Source organism: Microtus pennsylvanicus, chromosome 7, assembly GCF_037038515.1.
Source record: "Microtus pennsylvanicus isolate mMicPen1 chromosome 7, mMicPen1.hap1, whole genome shotgun sequence".
Lineage (NCBI taxonomy): Eukaryota > Metazoa > Chordata > Mammalia > Rodentia > Cricetidae > Microtus > Microtus pennsylvanicus.
In genome coordinates, this window is record NC_134585.1 from 122,234,325 (window position 1) to 122,250,896 (window position 16,572).

General features: G+C 38.5%; 1 protein-coding gene across 49 annotated transcripts in view; it reads left to right on the top strand.

Moving 5' to 3' along the window:
* The window catches only part of Ubap2l (ubiquitin associated protein 2 like), a 57,543-nt gene that overhangs the window by 3,839 nt on the left and 37,132 nt on the right, over positions 1 to 16,572 (top strand). For 27 of the 49 annotated variants that reach the window (XM_075978351.1, XM_075978377.1, XM_075978374.1 and 24 more), the window contains exons 2-8: positions 733 to 862; positions 3,869 to 3,946; positions 4,941 to 5,051; positions 8,732 to 8,900; positions 9,298 to 9,393; positions 13,498 to 13,543; positions 13,997 to 14,109. In XM_075978351.1, the coding sequence (XP_075834466.1) occupies positions 773 to 862; positions 3,869 to 3,946; positions 4,941 to 5,051; positions 8,732 to 8,900; positions 9,298 to 9,393; positions 13,498 to 13,543; positions 13,997 to 14,109 (703 nt within the window). In that variant the 5' untranslated portion in view covers positions 733 to 772. Of the gene's footprint in view, positions 1 to 732; positions 863 to 3,868; positions 3,947 to 4,940; positions 5,052 to 8,731; positions 8,934 to 9,297; positions 9,394 to 13,497; positions 13,544 to 13,996; positions 14,110 to 16,572 lie in introns of all 49 variants that reach the window. The other 22 variants (XM_075978372.1, XM_075978371.1, XM_075978346.1 and 19 more) reach the window with 1 other exon arrangement.

Sequence of the window (16,572 nt, forward strand, 5' to 3'; positions counted from 1 at the left end):
CAGCACTTGGGAGGCAGAGGCAGGCGGATCTCTGTGAGTTCGAGACCAGCCTGGTCTACAAGAGCTAGTTCCAGGACAGGCTCCAAAACCACAGAGAAACCCTGTCTCGAAAACAAACAAACAAACAAACAAAAGATAGTGACACAGTCCAGCACCTGGGAGGCAGAGGCAGGAGGATTGCCTTGAGTTTGAGGCCAGCCAAGGCTACATAGTGAGACTGTCATTGAACAAACATTACACATGCTTTATATACATTTTTGGATTCAGGATTTGTTGATCTAACCTTAGACCTTATGTATGCAAAGCATATGTTTTATCACTGAGGCACACAAAAAAAATGGATTAACAGCCATATTTAAACAGCAACATAAAATGTCTCAGTGGTACTCACCTGTAGTTACAGCACTTGGAAAGTAAAGATTAGGTTTTCAAGGTCAGCATTGCTACATAGTGTTTGAGACCAGATCAAACTAAAACCTGAATGTATCTCAAGAAGGGAAATCTTGAGTTGAGAATGTAGCTGAGTGGTAGAGAGCTTGCCTAGCATATAAAAAGGCCTGATTCTGATTTCTCAGCACCAATAGAACTGAAATTCAGAGTGGGTGAAAAAAAAAAAGTGAATTTCCTTCGTTTGTTCCTTTGAGAAAAATAAAGTGATTGGTGGTAAAGTTCTGATAAAACAGAATTAAAAACATTTTACCTACATTTAACCATCTCTTTTTTCTTCTTCAGTATTCTTCCTTGTAAATACTGTTATTTGTATATACTGTAAATGATGACGTCGGTGGGCACTAACCGAGCCCGGGGAAACTGGGAACAACCTCAAAACCAAAACCAGACACAGCACAAGCAGCGGCCACAGGTAATGAACCCAAGGATGTGAGTCCCTGAATACTAGCTAGCTGTTGGTTTCCATGAAATGTAGCATCATTCTGAACTCTGGACTGGTTATTTAGGTCCCTTAATCTTGTTATCTATTCCTTGGCTCTTTTAGTTTCAGGCCTGTGACATACTAAGATATAGCACATTTACTTTTTCGTTGCTTAATATTGTGTGGCTTAGGGCTTCATTTTGAGTACTGTGTTAGGTATGTCTAACAGTGTTTTTCATTTGGTATCTGAGCTAATTAAGTAGTACATTACTTATTACTTACTTTTTAGTCCTATGTTGTGATTTCTAAAGTATCTATTATGATATCATGATATATATATATATATTTTGTAAATTTAATTTTATTATTTCTTAAGGTTATTTATTTATTTATTATGTATTCAGTGTTCTGCCTGCATGTATGCCTGCAGGCCATTACAGATGGTTATGAGCCACCATGTGGTTGCTGGGAATTGAACTCAGGACCTTTGGAAGAGCAGGCAAAGTTCTTAACCACTGAGCCATCTCTCCAGCCCCCATGATATATTTTTTTTTTGGGTGGTTTTCTTTTTCTTTTTTTTCTTTTTGGTTTTTTGAGACAGGGTTTCTCTGTGTAATAGCCCTAGCTGTCCTGGAACTAGTTCTTGTAGACCAGGCTAGCCTCGAACTCACAGAGATCCGCCTGCCTCTGCCTCCCGAGTGCTGGGATTAAAGGCGTGCGCCACCACTGCCCAGCCAATACCTTTTACCTCAAAGATTTTGACTTATGCTCTTATTTTCTCCTAAGGTCTTGAGACCCTACCTGAGTTTTCCTTTTCCATGAGAAGCTAGGACTTTCACTATAACCTTCTAAATTAACAAATGAGACACCATAGAGCAGTGGGTTTTTTTTTGTTTTGTTTTCTGTTTTTTTTTTTTTTTTTTTTTAGTAATTTACTTTTATTTCATTTGCCTGCATGTATGTCTGTGTGAGAGTGTCAGATCTTGGAATTAGAGATAGTTGTGAGCTGCCATGTTGTGGGGACCTAACCATAAAAATATTCATTGCTATTTCATAACTAATTTTGCTGCTGTTATGAATTGTAATGTAAATATCTGATATGCAAGATATCTGGTATTCAACCACTGTGAAAGGGGCATTCTATACCCAAAGGGGCAGGACCCACAGGTTAAGAACCACTACCATAGACCATAGTAAGTCTTAGAAAAATAAATTAACCTTGGGTATTAAGTTTGATTTAGATGTGCTATAAATCACAAAATCCATAATTAGTGTTATGTGTGTTGGTACCAATGTGAGTTAATTACTTGAATTGAGCTATTTTCCAAATATATTGAATACATAAGACAAGATTGAAGGTTTCTCCATATGTTCCTTGACTTTATTTTTCCCCTGTCCCTTTTCTGTTTCCTGGCTTCCTTCCAGTCTTGCTATGTAACCTTGACTGTCTTGGGACTCAACTATGTATTCCAGGGACCTCAAACTTGGAATCTCTTGTGTCTCAGCTTAGACATGTGCCGTCATCACGATCTGCTCCCTTTTTTCTCCTTTTTTTCTTTTTCAGAGGCTGGGTTTCTCTGTGTTGCCCTGTATGGCCTTGAACTGACGGAGGCAGGCAGATCTCTGAGTTTGAGGCCCTCCTAGTCTACAAGAGTTTTAGGACTGCTAGGACTGTTACACAGAGAAGCCCTACTTCAAAAAACAACAACAAAAAAGCTGGGTGGTTGTGGTACACACTTTTAATCCCAGCACTTGGGAGGTGAGGCAGGTGGATCTCAATGAGTTTGAGGCTAGCCTGGCTTACCAAGCGATTTCCAGGACAGCTAGGGCTGTTACACAGAGAAACCCTGTCTTGAAAAACCAAAAAGTAAAAATTAGAGTAGAAAAGAGAAACCCAAATACTTTAATGTGAATTAATGTCCAGGTATTTCAAAGTGATAATGTAATTTCAAGATATAACTTGTCAAGATATAACCAGTTCATTGCCTTTCGAGTTATAAAATAGTACTTCACTCTGTATTTGCCATTCTTTTTAAGTATCTTAAACATTACTTTATTATTTTGGTTTTTTTAGGTAGGGTTCTCTATCCTGGCTGTCCTGGAACACACTTTGTAGACTAGGCTGGCCATAGTCTCAGATCAGTCTGTTTCTGCCTCCTGAGTGCTGGGATTAAAGGTGTGCACCATCACTGATCTTTGTTTAGTTTTTTGTTTTTGGAGATAGGGTTTCTCATTTGTAGACTAGGCTGGTCTTGAACTCATCGAGGTCAGCCTGCCTCTTCCTCTCAAGTATTGGGATTAAAGGTGTATGTCACTACTACCCTGCCTTGTTTAATTTTTTATGTAAGTTTTTGTGGTGCTGAGAATTGATCCTACAGCTTTGAGTAGTCTGGGTGAAGAGATTCATTGGACTGTCTCCCCAGCCTTGTTTTTATTTACTGTTTTTGAACTTTGAGACAGGATCTCATAAAGTTGTCTAGACTGGCCTAGAACTCATTCTGTAGTCCAGGTCAGCCCTGAGCTCTTATTTTCTTGCCTTCACCTCTCAAGTAACTGGGATTACAGACTTGAATCAACAGACCACCTTTTTTTGCAGGGGAACTTGCATTGCTGAGGATTGAACCCAGAGCTACCAGTTGAACCTAGCTACTTGCTAGGCAAGTGCTTTACTGCCGAGCTACATCTACAGTTTACTGCTTTTTGGCGGGGTGTGGGGAGGTTTGAGACAGGGTTTCTCAGTGTTTACAGTTCTAACTGTCCTGGAATTCAATCTGTAGACCAGGCTGGCCTCAAACTCACAGAGATCCAACTGCCTCTGCCTCTGGGATTAAAGATGTGCTACCACTGCCTGGCTCTTTTATTTATTTCATTTCCTTTTCTTTTATTATAAGAAAAAAGAAACTAGGATGCTAGAGAGTAAAAATTTACTACTTAGGTCCCTCTTAGTTAATTTCTTATCTTTTAATTAAAGTTTCTTGATTCTATCTCAATTCCTAGGCTACTGCAGAGCAAATTCGGCTTGCACAGATGATTTCGGACCATAATGATGCTGACTTTGAGGAGAAGGTGAAACAAGTGAGTATCCAACTAGTTTTCTTTAAGCTAAGAAAATATCAGAATGGAAGTAGTATTAAATGTCATTGATGCTTACATTGAATAAGTATATATACATTGAGTATAATTATCCTGGGTAGGGAGATGGCTCAGTGGGGAAAGTGCTTGAGAACCAGGCTTTGAATCCCATAAAACCTGGTAAACCATTTATAGGAGCACACATCTGTAATCCCAGTGCTTTACTGTGAGATGGGAAGTGGAGACAGGAAAATCTGAGCTTTTTATACAGTGGTGAACAACCAAAGACAGGCTGTCCTCTAACCTCCACATATGGACTGTGAAGAACATATTCCTGCTACATACATAGAAATTTAAGTACATATGCACACACGGAAAAATAATTACATTCAGTGTTAGCTTAGACCATTAAATAATGGTTTTCATTGCTTATATACTGCATCCCTTTGAATAATTAATCTTGTCCAAAAAGTTTTATCTTAACAGTTTTATTCTGTGTGTGTATTCTGATATACACAGAATCTTGTGAATACTAAATTGAATCTATAAATTCAATTTAGAAAATGATATCTAGAATAGAAGCTCGTATGTTATAGCTTGATTCTCCATTTGATGTTTAATTACTTTGAATATTTTTTACCTCATCCCTAAGCCACGAGTTTTAAAATTTTGCTTTTCATAACATTTGGATATGTTTGTAGGTTTCATGTTATGATACTCAGTGTGGAGGCAATATGATAATTTGTGGGGGTTGGTTTTCTCTTCCTATCTGTAGGTCCTAGGGATTGAACTCCAGTTGTCTGACTTAGTTGGAAGTACCCTTACCTGCTTAGCCATCTCTTAGACCTTAAAAGTTTTTCTTTGGAAAGTATAATTATGTTTTACATATGTTGCTTTTTAATCTTGTTTCTTTAAATTGTAGCTGGTGTCTTCTCCCTTCATCTGGTTTCTTTTATGGAGTATAACTTGCTTATGGTTACTGATTTTTCTCTTTCAGTTGATTGATATCACAGGCAAAAACCAGGATGAATGTGTGATTGCTTTACATGACTGCAATGGAGATGTCAATAGAGCCATCAATGTTCTTCTGGAAGGAAATCCAGATACGGTAGAGTGCTAATACAGTGTTTAGAGGGGGTCCTGGGTTGGGAATCTAGTAATTCTACAAACATCCAGTGGGCAGATGATCTTAAACCAACATATCCTTTCGCTAAATAGAATAAGAAACTTCCATGGAGATTGTGGTAGATTACAAATATTATACTTTATATATACATATACATATCCTCTTCATGAGAATCATAGGAAAGCAAGTGAAGTCTGGAATAAGTTGTTCATTCCACAAGACTGATTTCAAGGCTTATAAGGCTTGGGTTGCTTTGAATTAGATGTATTACTTACAGTCTTGATTACTAATCATGGAAGATTTCTGTTTATTTTAGTTGCTGATAAAGAGTCACAAATTGCTAGATTCTAAATAGAGGACAAGCATGACTTGTGTTGGAATTTAGACAAACTGCTCTCATATCTCCTTCCCACCTAATAAGACTTTTTCTTTTTGTGTTTGTCATGTTTTTAACAACAGAACACTATCACATTTGTGATATTGCTACAGCACTAGAGAACTTTTATGTGAGAAGATCATTTTGAAACATTTTCACTATATTGGTCTTACATTGAGTATTTTTATTGGGATAGATTTCATCCCTTAATATATCATTTAAAGATGTTCATTTGTTTTTCTGAGATAGGGTTTCTCTATTCCTGGTTGTCCTGGAACTCATTCTGTCGACCAGGCTGGCCTTGAACTCAGAGATTCACTTGCCTCTGCCTCTAGAATGCTGGGATTAAAGGCATGCATCACCACCACCCGACTCAACTGTTTAAAGATATCAACTGTCAGCAAGCCACTAAAAAATTATTAATTTCTTTGGGTAAAAGCAAGTAGTAGGAAATGGGTTTACTTTTATTTTTAATTTTTACTTACTGTCTCACAATTTCTTTACATATAGTATATTTGATCATATTTCCCCCATTAGCCTTTCTTAGCTTCTTCTGCCTCCTGCCAAATTTCTTTCCAACATGTCTTGCTCCTATTTTACTGCTTATGTGTGTACCTTTAATTAGACTTGGGTGTGTGAAAATGGGTTGGGAGTTGCTTACTTGAGCAAGGGTAATTTTTCAGTGCTACATCACTGAGTAATATGATTCTCCCTCTTCCAGCAACCATTAACTGCCTGTATCTCCTTAGGCAGGGGTGGGGCCTTTTGAGCCCTTCTCCCATCCATGATGGAATGTTGATGGACCTAGTCTTATGCCAAGTCACCACTGCTGATAGGAGTTAATGGTTACTTGCCATGTCATATCCAGAAGATGCTTTTCACAGCACTCTGTCCTATCCTCTTTGGCTTTTACATTCTTTCAGCCATGTTCTGACATGCTCCCCCAGTCTTGGGAGGGGTGCTGTAGATACCCTACTTGGGCTGAGTATTCAGCATTTACTTATTCTCACCACTGTGATCAATTAATGAGTCTATCAAATAATGCTCACAACAAAAAGAAAAAAGAATTTGTTTAGAGCTTAATGTGATGCATGCTTTAATCCCAGTACTGGGTAGACAGAGGCAGACAGGTATCTGTAGGTTCTAGGCCAGTTTGGTCTACATAGTGAGTTAAAAAATAGGGCTGGGGCTGGAGAGATGGCTCATCGGTTAAGGGCATTGCCTGCTTTTCCAAAGGTCCTGAGTTCAATTCCCAGCAACCACATGGTGGCTCACAACCATCTGTAATGAGGTCTGGTGCCCTCTTCTGGCCCACAGGCACACATGCAGACAGAATATTGTATACATAATAAATAAAAAAAATATTTAAAAAAAATAGCTAGGGTTGTGTAAATCTTGTCATGAAAAAGGAAAAGTAAATATTTAGAACTCAGTTTAATACCCTGTTCATTTAGTTGCTTTCTCCTTCCTTCCTTCCTTCCTTCCTTCCTTCCTTCCTTCCTTCCTTCCTTCCTTCCTTCCTTCCTTTGTGTATGTAAGAGGGTTTTAGCGTGTGTGTGTGTAACGGTTTTAGCCTTAAATCAATCTTCTGCCGTAGTCTCCTGAGTATTAGTGTTTTCAGTGTGTGTTCATATGTGTGGTGGGGCAGGTACAAGTGTGTGAGACTAGAGAGTATCCTCCAGTGTTGTTCCTCAGCCATTTATTTTGTATTATTAAGATTATTAAGACAGGGTTTCTCTGTAGCTTTGGAGTCTGTCCTGGAACTCTGTGTAGACCATGATGTAATTAAACTCATCGAGATCCACCTTTCTCTGCCTCCCAAGTGCTGTGATTAAGGGCGCCACTACCTCCCGACTGTTGTATTTTTTGAGACAAGGGGCTCTCTCAGAAGATCTGGAACTCAATTAGACAAGCACCAGGGATTATAAGTATATGCTACCATGTTGGACTTTTAATGTGAATATTATGGCTCAAACTCAGGTTCTCATACTTGTGTGGTCCAGCACTTTAACTACTTGCTGTAAATGGAGATTGCTTGCTCCCGGCCGCCCAGACCTGAATAATCACACAGAAGCTATATTAATTACAACACAGTTTGACCTATTAGCTCAGGCTTCTTATTGCCTGCTCTTAAATATTAAAATAACCCATTTCTATTATTCTGTGTATCATCATGAGGCTGTGACTTACCAAGTAAGATTCCCATGGCCATCTCCTTTGGCAGCTACATGGTGTCTTCTTGACTGTACCTACTCTCTCTCTCTGTCTTTGTTTGGATTTCCCACTTGGCTTTACTCTGCTAAGCCATTGGCCAGAACAACTTCTTTATTACCAACGGTAATAAAACATACTCACAGCATTACAAAGGTGAATCGCACATCAACTTGCTATCTCTCGAGCCCTGTACATTTACAGGAGTGAAATGTAAACCTCAAACTTGATACACTCCTGCTTCAGTTCCCACCGCCATCACTCCCTGGTGCTGGGATTACAAGTGTAGACCACCATGCACCATGTCTGGCTTAAAATATTTATTTTTGTTTATGGGTAGTCTTGTTTTACTATTATTTTATATTTTTAAAAAATTTACTGATTTTTTTTTTTGGTTGTGTGATATGTGTAGGGGTATATGCATATGGAAGTCTAGCAGTTGGGTTGGTTTTCAAGGCAAGTCTTCTTACCTGGGAGCTTTCTCACTGGTTGTCCTCATACCTTTTAAAAGTTCTTACATTTTTTTTTTATAGAAATTATATTTTGTTTATTTTGTCTCACCTTGTGGCTTTTGTCTAGTGCTGTAAATCTGATCTCACTATATCAAAAAGGGGAAAAAAGCTACAGAATATAAGCTTAGGGCATATTTAAATAGCTACAATAATAAATCAAATGGGGAGTCAGTGCTGGTGGTGTTGAATAGTTTTTAGTGGACGAGATCATAAAAACCAGTGTCTAAAGATGATCAGAGTAGTAATGAGTAGTTCTTTTTCCTTCCAGAACTCAGCCTGGTGCCTGAAGCTAATAGACACACAGATTTTTTTTTTCAAGACAGGGTTTCTCTTGTGTAGCCCTGGATGTTCTGGAACTCACAATGTAGACCAGTCTGGCCTTGAACTCAGAGCTCTGCCTTCACCTGCCTCCTGAGTTCTGGGATTAAAGGTGTGGGCCACTACTGCCCAGCTCAAAATTTCTTAAGCTGTTGATCCTGAGAAAATAATTTTACCAGCTTTCACCTCTGGTGTACTACTTGTAGTCCATATCGATCAGTCACGAGTGCTCTACCTTTCTTTAGCATTCCTGGGAGATGGTTGGGAAGAAGAAAGGAGTCTCAGGACAGAAGGATGGTGGACAAACTGAATCAAATGAAGAAGGAAAAGAAAATCGAGACCGTGACAGAGACTATAGTCGGCGACGTGGTGGGCCACCAAGACGGGGGAGAGGTGCCAGCCGTGGACGAGAGTGTATGCATGGGGCTTTATCAAAACCAGCTGTGGGTCAGTAATGTCTAGACTCCAGGGATGTGTCAGGCCCCTGCTAGGCAGGACCCTGGAACTGTTATGTCACCTGTTTGCTTTTCTTGCCACCCATCTGTTAAGGTCTTGACATCTTTTGCATGTAGCCTTTCCTATAACAGTCACTAATACATCCCTAAAAAACCATGTAGTCATTAGTAAAAGTTACTTGACTCAGCTCTCTGTGTGTCTCATCACTATTTCTTTAGTAACCTTCATGTTCCATCCTACCAAGTCATGTTCTCTTAGTTTTGTCTCCTTGACACTATTCAGTATTATGTATATATCAATATAAAGCGTGTATCTTCATTGACCTTGTTCTGGCTATGTATGTTTTATATTTCAGTTCGGGGCCAGGAAAATGGATTGGATGGCACCAAGAGTGGAGGACCTTCTGGAAGAGGCACAGACAGAGGCAGAAGAGGCCGTGGCCGAGGCAGAGGTGACAGTTTGGTGGGGAGGTGATAAATAGGCATTTACCTTAGTATGGTTAACAGGCAGATATGTACTAGTGTATATATTTGTGCTGGGTAGGATGGGAAAGAAAGTAGTTAGTCTTGCTATGTAATACACTTGTTTGAAGATTCAGCAGTGTGTGTGAGCATATTGTGTGTGTGTTTGTTGGTGGATGGGGAACCAGAGGTCAACCTTAAGTGACAGTGTTCCCCAAGTACTTTTTATTTTCTAGTTTTTCATTTTTTTAGTGTTACTCTATTTATTGTTTTTAAATGAGCTATGCATTTTTCCCTACTCCCTTCATTCTTCCCTCTCCTCTTACATTCTCCCTCCTGCTCCCCACACTCCCAATTTACTCAGGAGGTCTTGTCTTTCAACTTAGGCCTTTATTAAACCTTTCTCCCCCCTCCCCAAGAAAGATTATATTTGCATGATGATAAACAGTGCGTTCAGGGATTCTAAATTTCTTTTTTCACTCTACTTCTTTCTCCTACCCATTTCCTTGACTCTGTTCAAAGTTTCTGAGAGATGACTAAAGGGTTTTTTGTTTGTTTTTTCTGTTTTTTTATTTTGCTTGTATATGCTGAGCAAGAACTCTAACCTTGAGTTATAACCACAGTAGAGGGCGTCAGATCTAGATTTAGAATTACAGACTGATAGGAACTACTGTAGGTTCTGGAAACCAAACCCAGATCTTCTATAAAGGCAGGAAGCATTCTTAACCACACTGAACAATTTCCATTTAATGTTAAAAGTAGCATTATTTTGTCTTTATTTACTTGGTTTTTCGAGGCAGGATTTCTCTGTAGCTTTGAATTTACTTTGTAGATCAAGCTGGTCTTGAACTCAGAGATCTGTCTGCCTTTCCCTCCTGAGTGTTGAGATTAAAGGCATGCACCATCAGTGCCTGGCCTTCAAAGTACCATTGTAACCAATCCATAAATTTTAAATGAATGATTATTTATTTATTTAGGATAGTGTTGAAAAAGTGACTTAAAATGCATATGGCTTTAAGACCTTTTTTCCTTGTGGCTGGGAACTGCTGGTAAATGTCACTCCATTACTTCCCAGCTCAAGGTCTGCCCCACCATCTTACTCCATGTTAAGTAATATGAAATCACTCAATTACATTTTTATTTATTTTGTGTGCATATATGTGTGACACATAGGTGGATGGCAGAGGAACTCTCTTTCCACAATTGAGTCCTGAGGATTAAATGCAACTCATTAGATTTGGCAACAAATATTTCTACTGCATTGAGCCATCTCACTATTCCTGTTTGTTTGTTTGTTTTGTTTTTTTTTTCGGACATGGGTTCTCTTTAGTTTTGGAACCTGTCCTAGAACTATCTCTTGTAGACCAGGCTGGCCTCAAAGTCACAGAGATTCACCTGCTTCTGCCTCCCCAGTGCTGGATTAAAGACGTGAGCTACCACCACCCAACCCTTTTCTGCTTTTAAGACTTGTATGCTCTAGTAAGTTTTTTCTTTTTTCTTTCTTTTTTTTTTTGTTTGTTTGTTTTTGAGACTAGGTCTCACTATGCAGCCCCTGGCTATATAGACCAGGCTGGGGCCTGAAACCCACAGAGATTACCCTGTTTCTGCTTCCTGAGTGTTAGAACTGCAGATGGTGTGCCGCCTGCCTTGATGTGTTCAGACTTTTAATGTCCTTTACTAAGTAATTATTGTAATAGTTTAGGCAGACTTACCAATTATTCCACTCCAATTATATCAACACAGTTGACTTGGTTGTTAAAGATGAAACAAATTATTATGGACCATAAACTATTAGATTCTTAACACATTTCAGAAATACCACATTAAAGAAATAAGGAGACATAGTACTGGTAAGGAAAGAAAAATTAAAATTCTAAAAAGAAAAAGAAAAGCCCCTCAGCTTTTTATCAGTAAGCATCAGAAATGCTTCCTGTAAAAAGTCAAAAAAAACCCAAAACAAAACTGGTGTTGAAGAGCGTTTGCTGTTCTTGCATGGTGTAACATGAAGGCTGCTTTTTTTGTCCTGGCCACCCAGCCCCAAAATAATTACACAGAAACTAAACTGTATTCATTAAATCACTGCTTGGTTGGTCCATTAGCTCTCGCTTTTTTTTTTTTTTTTTTTAATTTATTTTCGAGACAGGGTTTCTCTGTGGTTTTGGTTCCTGTCCTGGCACTAGCTCTTGTAGACCAGGCTGGCCTTGAACTCACAGAGATCCGCCTGCCTCTGCCTCTCAAGTGCTGGGATTAAAGGCGTGCGCCACCACCGCCTGACTATTAGCTCTCGCTTCTTAATGGCTAACTCTTACATCTTAATTTAACCCATTTCTATTAATGTGTATATCACCACGAGGTCATGGTCTACCAGCAAAGTTTCAGCGCATCTACTTCCTGCCACAGATCCATGGTGTCTCTTGACTCTGCCTTCTTCCTCCCAGCATTCCATTGAGTTTTCCCCTCCTAGCTCTGTTTCCCTATAGCTCTGCTATAGGCCAAAACCTTTATTCGTTAGCCAATCAAAGAAACACATAGAAGAACCTCCCACACCACCAGAGAACTTGGGTTCTGGTCCCAGCATCTAGGTAGTGCCTCACAACCATTTGTAACTCCTGTTTTAGGAGATCTCATGCTTGCTTTCACCTTCTCAAGCTCTTCTCGCACATGCGTGATGCACATATAAAAACTTTGGAATGGTGTTCCATTTACATAGCATGTTCAGTTCTGGCAAGGCTGTATGTATATAGTGAGACCATGTTTCTGAAGAATAATCAAATAAAAATAAATATTTTTTTTAAGCAGTCAAAAAAGTCACCTGGATGGTTGGTCATTCGGCTTAATGGCAAGGCTGGCCTAGCATGCATTAGGTTTGATACCTTGCACTGAGGTGGGAAAGTGCAGTATTTATATAAAACAAAGAGTTTGACTAAATTCACATTCATGGATAAGCATGGCAGTCTGCTTATTTTACCAGATTTTGACCAAAACACCACCACCAACAAAAAGCCCTAAATGCTTTGTACAGAACAGCGACAGTGCCAAGGGAAAGGGTAGTCTACACTTTTTACTAAGAGTCTTTCTCTCTGGCCGGGTCAGAGGGGGTTTCAAAATTGCTTCTCTAAGGTCTTCAGTGCTGTTGTCAGCCACCTCTGGCCATTTTTTTCTGAATAACATCAATTACGTTATCTGTTAATGAGACATTGGAGGAGAAAATTTGCACAAAAAACAACGAACAGAAAACCAAAACAACTTTGGGTTCAAGATTAATTTCAAAACTTGTAAAGATGATACACTTTTGTTACGTATGTATTTGTTCTGAGTTTGGCTCTAGTAAGCTTTGGTAGAAAGCTCTGGTTTTAATTGGCCTCTTTCTCCCTTTTGTTTCTCTTCACTTGCTGTTCCTTCATCTTAAACAGTCCTACTTTGTATTTTGGGTGAATTTTCTACTTTTGAAAAGTTTGCAGAGTTATTTGGGAAATTGATCTCTATGTACACTTCACAACATATGTACACAGCATATATTTATTCTTAGTGCTTCGTTGATAATGGAGCACTAATGATAATTGATCATTGATAAAGGACTCAAGGTGGTAGGGTGATTAGCACTGTTTCTCATCTCTCCTGTACATTCAGACCCACTGATTCAGAATTGTCAGTTGCAATTTCATAAACCCAGTTAAAGGAACAGCTTCTATCAGCCAAAAGTGACACAGAATTTTTCTTGCTTTCTTGCTGGACCAATCGAAGCACCTTGGTCTTTTTTTTTTTTTTTTTTGGAGACAGGTTTTTATTGGCCTGGAGCTCACTAGTAGTCTGTTTGACTGGTCAGTGAATCCCAGGGATCCATCAGATTGAGGTTCTTATGCGTGGATGTCAAACACTTTGTTAGGTCTCCCTAGCCTAAGACTCAGCAGTCAAAGACTTTTAAGCAGCAAATAAACAGCTGTTGACAGTAATAATTGTCCTGGGTTAAATTAACTGGTGTGTTCCATAGGACTGAATGAAAGAAAATTTGGTAGCAATCACTTGCTATTTTTGTTTCTGGGCTGGTTAGGTGTTCAGTGTCAACTTTTAAAATATGCCTATTTTTTCTGCAGGTAGCTCTGGTAGGAGAGGGGGAAGGTTTTCTGCTCAAGGAATGGGGTAAGTTTCATTGATTTCTAATTTTTCACCCTAAGAATCTTAGCCAGAATAAGATCAGAATGTTTGTAGACTTGCTTTTTGAAGAGAGCTCTGCTTTCTTACTAACCTGAGCTGGCTTTAAGCTCACAGTCCTCTTTGCCTCAGCCTCCCAAATGGTGGTATTATAGAGGTGTACTATGATACCTGGTTGATTTGTAGATGAATAAAAAAGTGTAGATTTGTGCTCTTTTCTCAGATTCAGGCATTTACCATCTGAGTCACTTATGTATAGCTTAGCTTTGTTATTTTGCATTGGCTGATAAGAAAAACAAGCATGTGAGATTATAGAAGGGGCAGTGAGTAACTCATCTCCCTTAGGAAGGAAATAGTTTTATTCTGATTGTTTTATTTGAGTTAACATTTGTTGAATCTGCTAATGCAGTTAGAAATTCAAAAGCTTTTTTTCCCCCCCAGAACCTTTAACCCAGCTGATTACGCAGAGCCAACCAATACTGATGATAACTATGGCAATAGTAGTGGCAATACGTGGAACAACACTGGCCACTTTGAACCAGATGATGGAACAAGTGAGTGACTTTTCTGTCTTTGGGATTTTTTGGCATGGTGCTGTGGATTCAAAAATCAGGGGCTGTGCATAATAGGTAAATGCTCTACCATGGAGATGTACTCAGTCCTGGAAATAACTTTGTTTGAATCATTTCTGTTATTTTAAGGTTATACTTAGATTTAAAGGCAGAGAGCACCCAGACAGTGGTGGTACACACCCCTTTAATTCCAGCACTCTAGAGGCAGGAGCAGGTAGATCTCTTGAGTTTAAGGCCAGCCTGGTCCACATAACGATTACCAGCACAGCCAGGGATGAACAGAGAAACTGTGTCTCAAAAAGCAAAATAGAAAAAACAAGACCAAAAAACTCAAAGTGTAATTTTTAAGACCTGAAATAGAGATGATGATATAGGGATGAAGAGTTATATAAATGTTAATGTGTATATTTTTGCTTAGCCATGGTTTTGTTAACATATCTTGATCACTGTTTTATGAAGTAGCCTGCATGGTGTTGTGCTTCCTCTTCCCCCTTATTATTGTTTTGTTTTTAATATACTTGCAAGCTGGCCTGGAACTCATTTTTTTGATTTCGCTTCCTAAGTGCTGGCATGATAGAGGTGTGTCAATCAATACACCTGACCTGATATCAGTCCTCGCTTAAGAAAATTTTGTGCATTTTGTTATTGACAAGACTAGATCTCCTGCTATAAACTGTGTAACTGAGGATGCTTTGAATGAATTCCTGGTCTTCCTGCCTCCACCTGTCTAGGAATTATATATAGGTGCATACACTATAACTGGCTTTAAAAGAGACTTTATCATCACCATCTTAATGATAAAGCTTAAGACTGAAAAAGAGATTATGAATTTACTTGTATTTGAATTCAGAACTATTTGACTCTAAAACCTTATATTCTTTGCATTATTTCATATGGCTACTTCTATCTCTGAATGTATTTCTTTTAGTGTTCTTTGTTAGAGTAGTTTCATCTTTTGTGTATAATTAAACCAATTAAGTTACTTATTGTCAAGATCAACAGGGCTCAGAATCAAAGTCAACACTATTGATTTGTTTTCTGATAATAAAATAGAAATATTTCCTTATTTCCCCTAAGGTTTTATTTATTTGTTTTTTGTTTTTTGAGACAGGTTCTCTATGTAGCCTTGGCTGTCCTGGCACTCACCCTGTAGACTAGTCTCGTCTCACAGAGATCTGCCTGTCTCTGCCTCCAGAGTGCTAGGATTAAAAGTGTGTACCACAACATCCAGTTTGGAATGTCCTTTTTTTTAAAAAAAAATAAATTTCATTTTTTGATGTATCTTAGTATCATATCAAGAAGAGTACTTCTGGTTTTCCATTAAGTGGTCACTTGTTAGAGTATTTATAGGATTTGAATAAAACCACATTTTCTGGCTGACTTTTGTACCTCCTCTAGGTATCATGTAAATGTTTAATGATATGTTTAGGCTTATGGGACACACCAAGTTATGTTCAATGGCAAAAGACAATGTGTTGTTTAATGAGAGCAGCTCCGGAATCTTTAAGAATGTCTTAGCTTTTGTTTTGTTTGATATCTTCATGGTGCTGGGGATTGAACCAGGGGAGTGTGCATGCTCAACAAGAGCATTGTCCTTGGCCTCTAGGGTGCCTTCTCTTTTTTTTAATGTTATCTAACTTTTCCTGTCTGAACTGACACATGAGAACTTGTTTTTTTCCTGTTTATAAAAAGGTCCGGCCGTGTGATGGTGGCACACGCCATTAGTCCTAGCATTTGGGAGAAAGAGGCAGGTAGATCTCTTGAGTCCGAGGCTAGCCTGGTCTACAAATTGAGTTCCAGGATAGCCAGAGCTACGTAGAGAAACCCTGTCTCAAAAAGAAAAAAAAAAGAGGTCTCGGTTTAACAGGGGCCTGAAATTTGTTTGTTGACATGTTACCATTAAAATTTTAAAATTTTACTGTGTGTATATATGTGTATACACACATACATATATGCATATATATGCATATACATATATAAATATATAAATGTTTTGAGTGTTTTGTTTGTATGTATGTCTGTATACAGTATGTGTTTTTTGCCTGTAGAGTCCAGAAAATGGTGTTAGTTAGATCTCTTAGAACTGGAGATTGGATAGTTATTTACTGCTATGTGGGTGCTGGAAATTGAAACTTGTTCCTCTGGAAGAGGCCAATGTTCTTAGTCGTGGAGGCATCTTCCAGACTTTTTCTTTTTTTTTATCTTCCAGACTTTTAAAAAGTTTTAATATTTACCATGGGTGAAGGCAAAGTTGAGGTACTGAAAAATTGTGGTCATCTTATTAGGTTTTCCTATCAATTGGCTATAAAATGATGTTTTCACTTAATACATTGTATAGACTTTAGAATTGTTCTTTATTCATTTATTAGTTTTGTAGAGGCACTGGTAGCTGTTTCAATAGAATAAAACATTACTTGTTTTTAGTTATAGTGTATTCTTAAATAT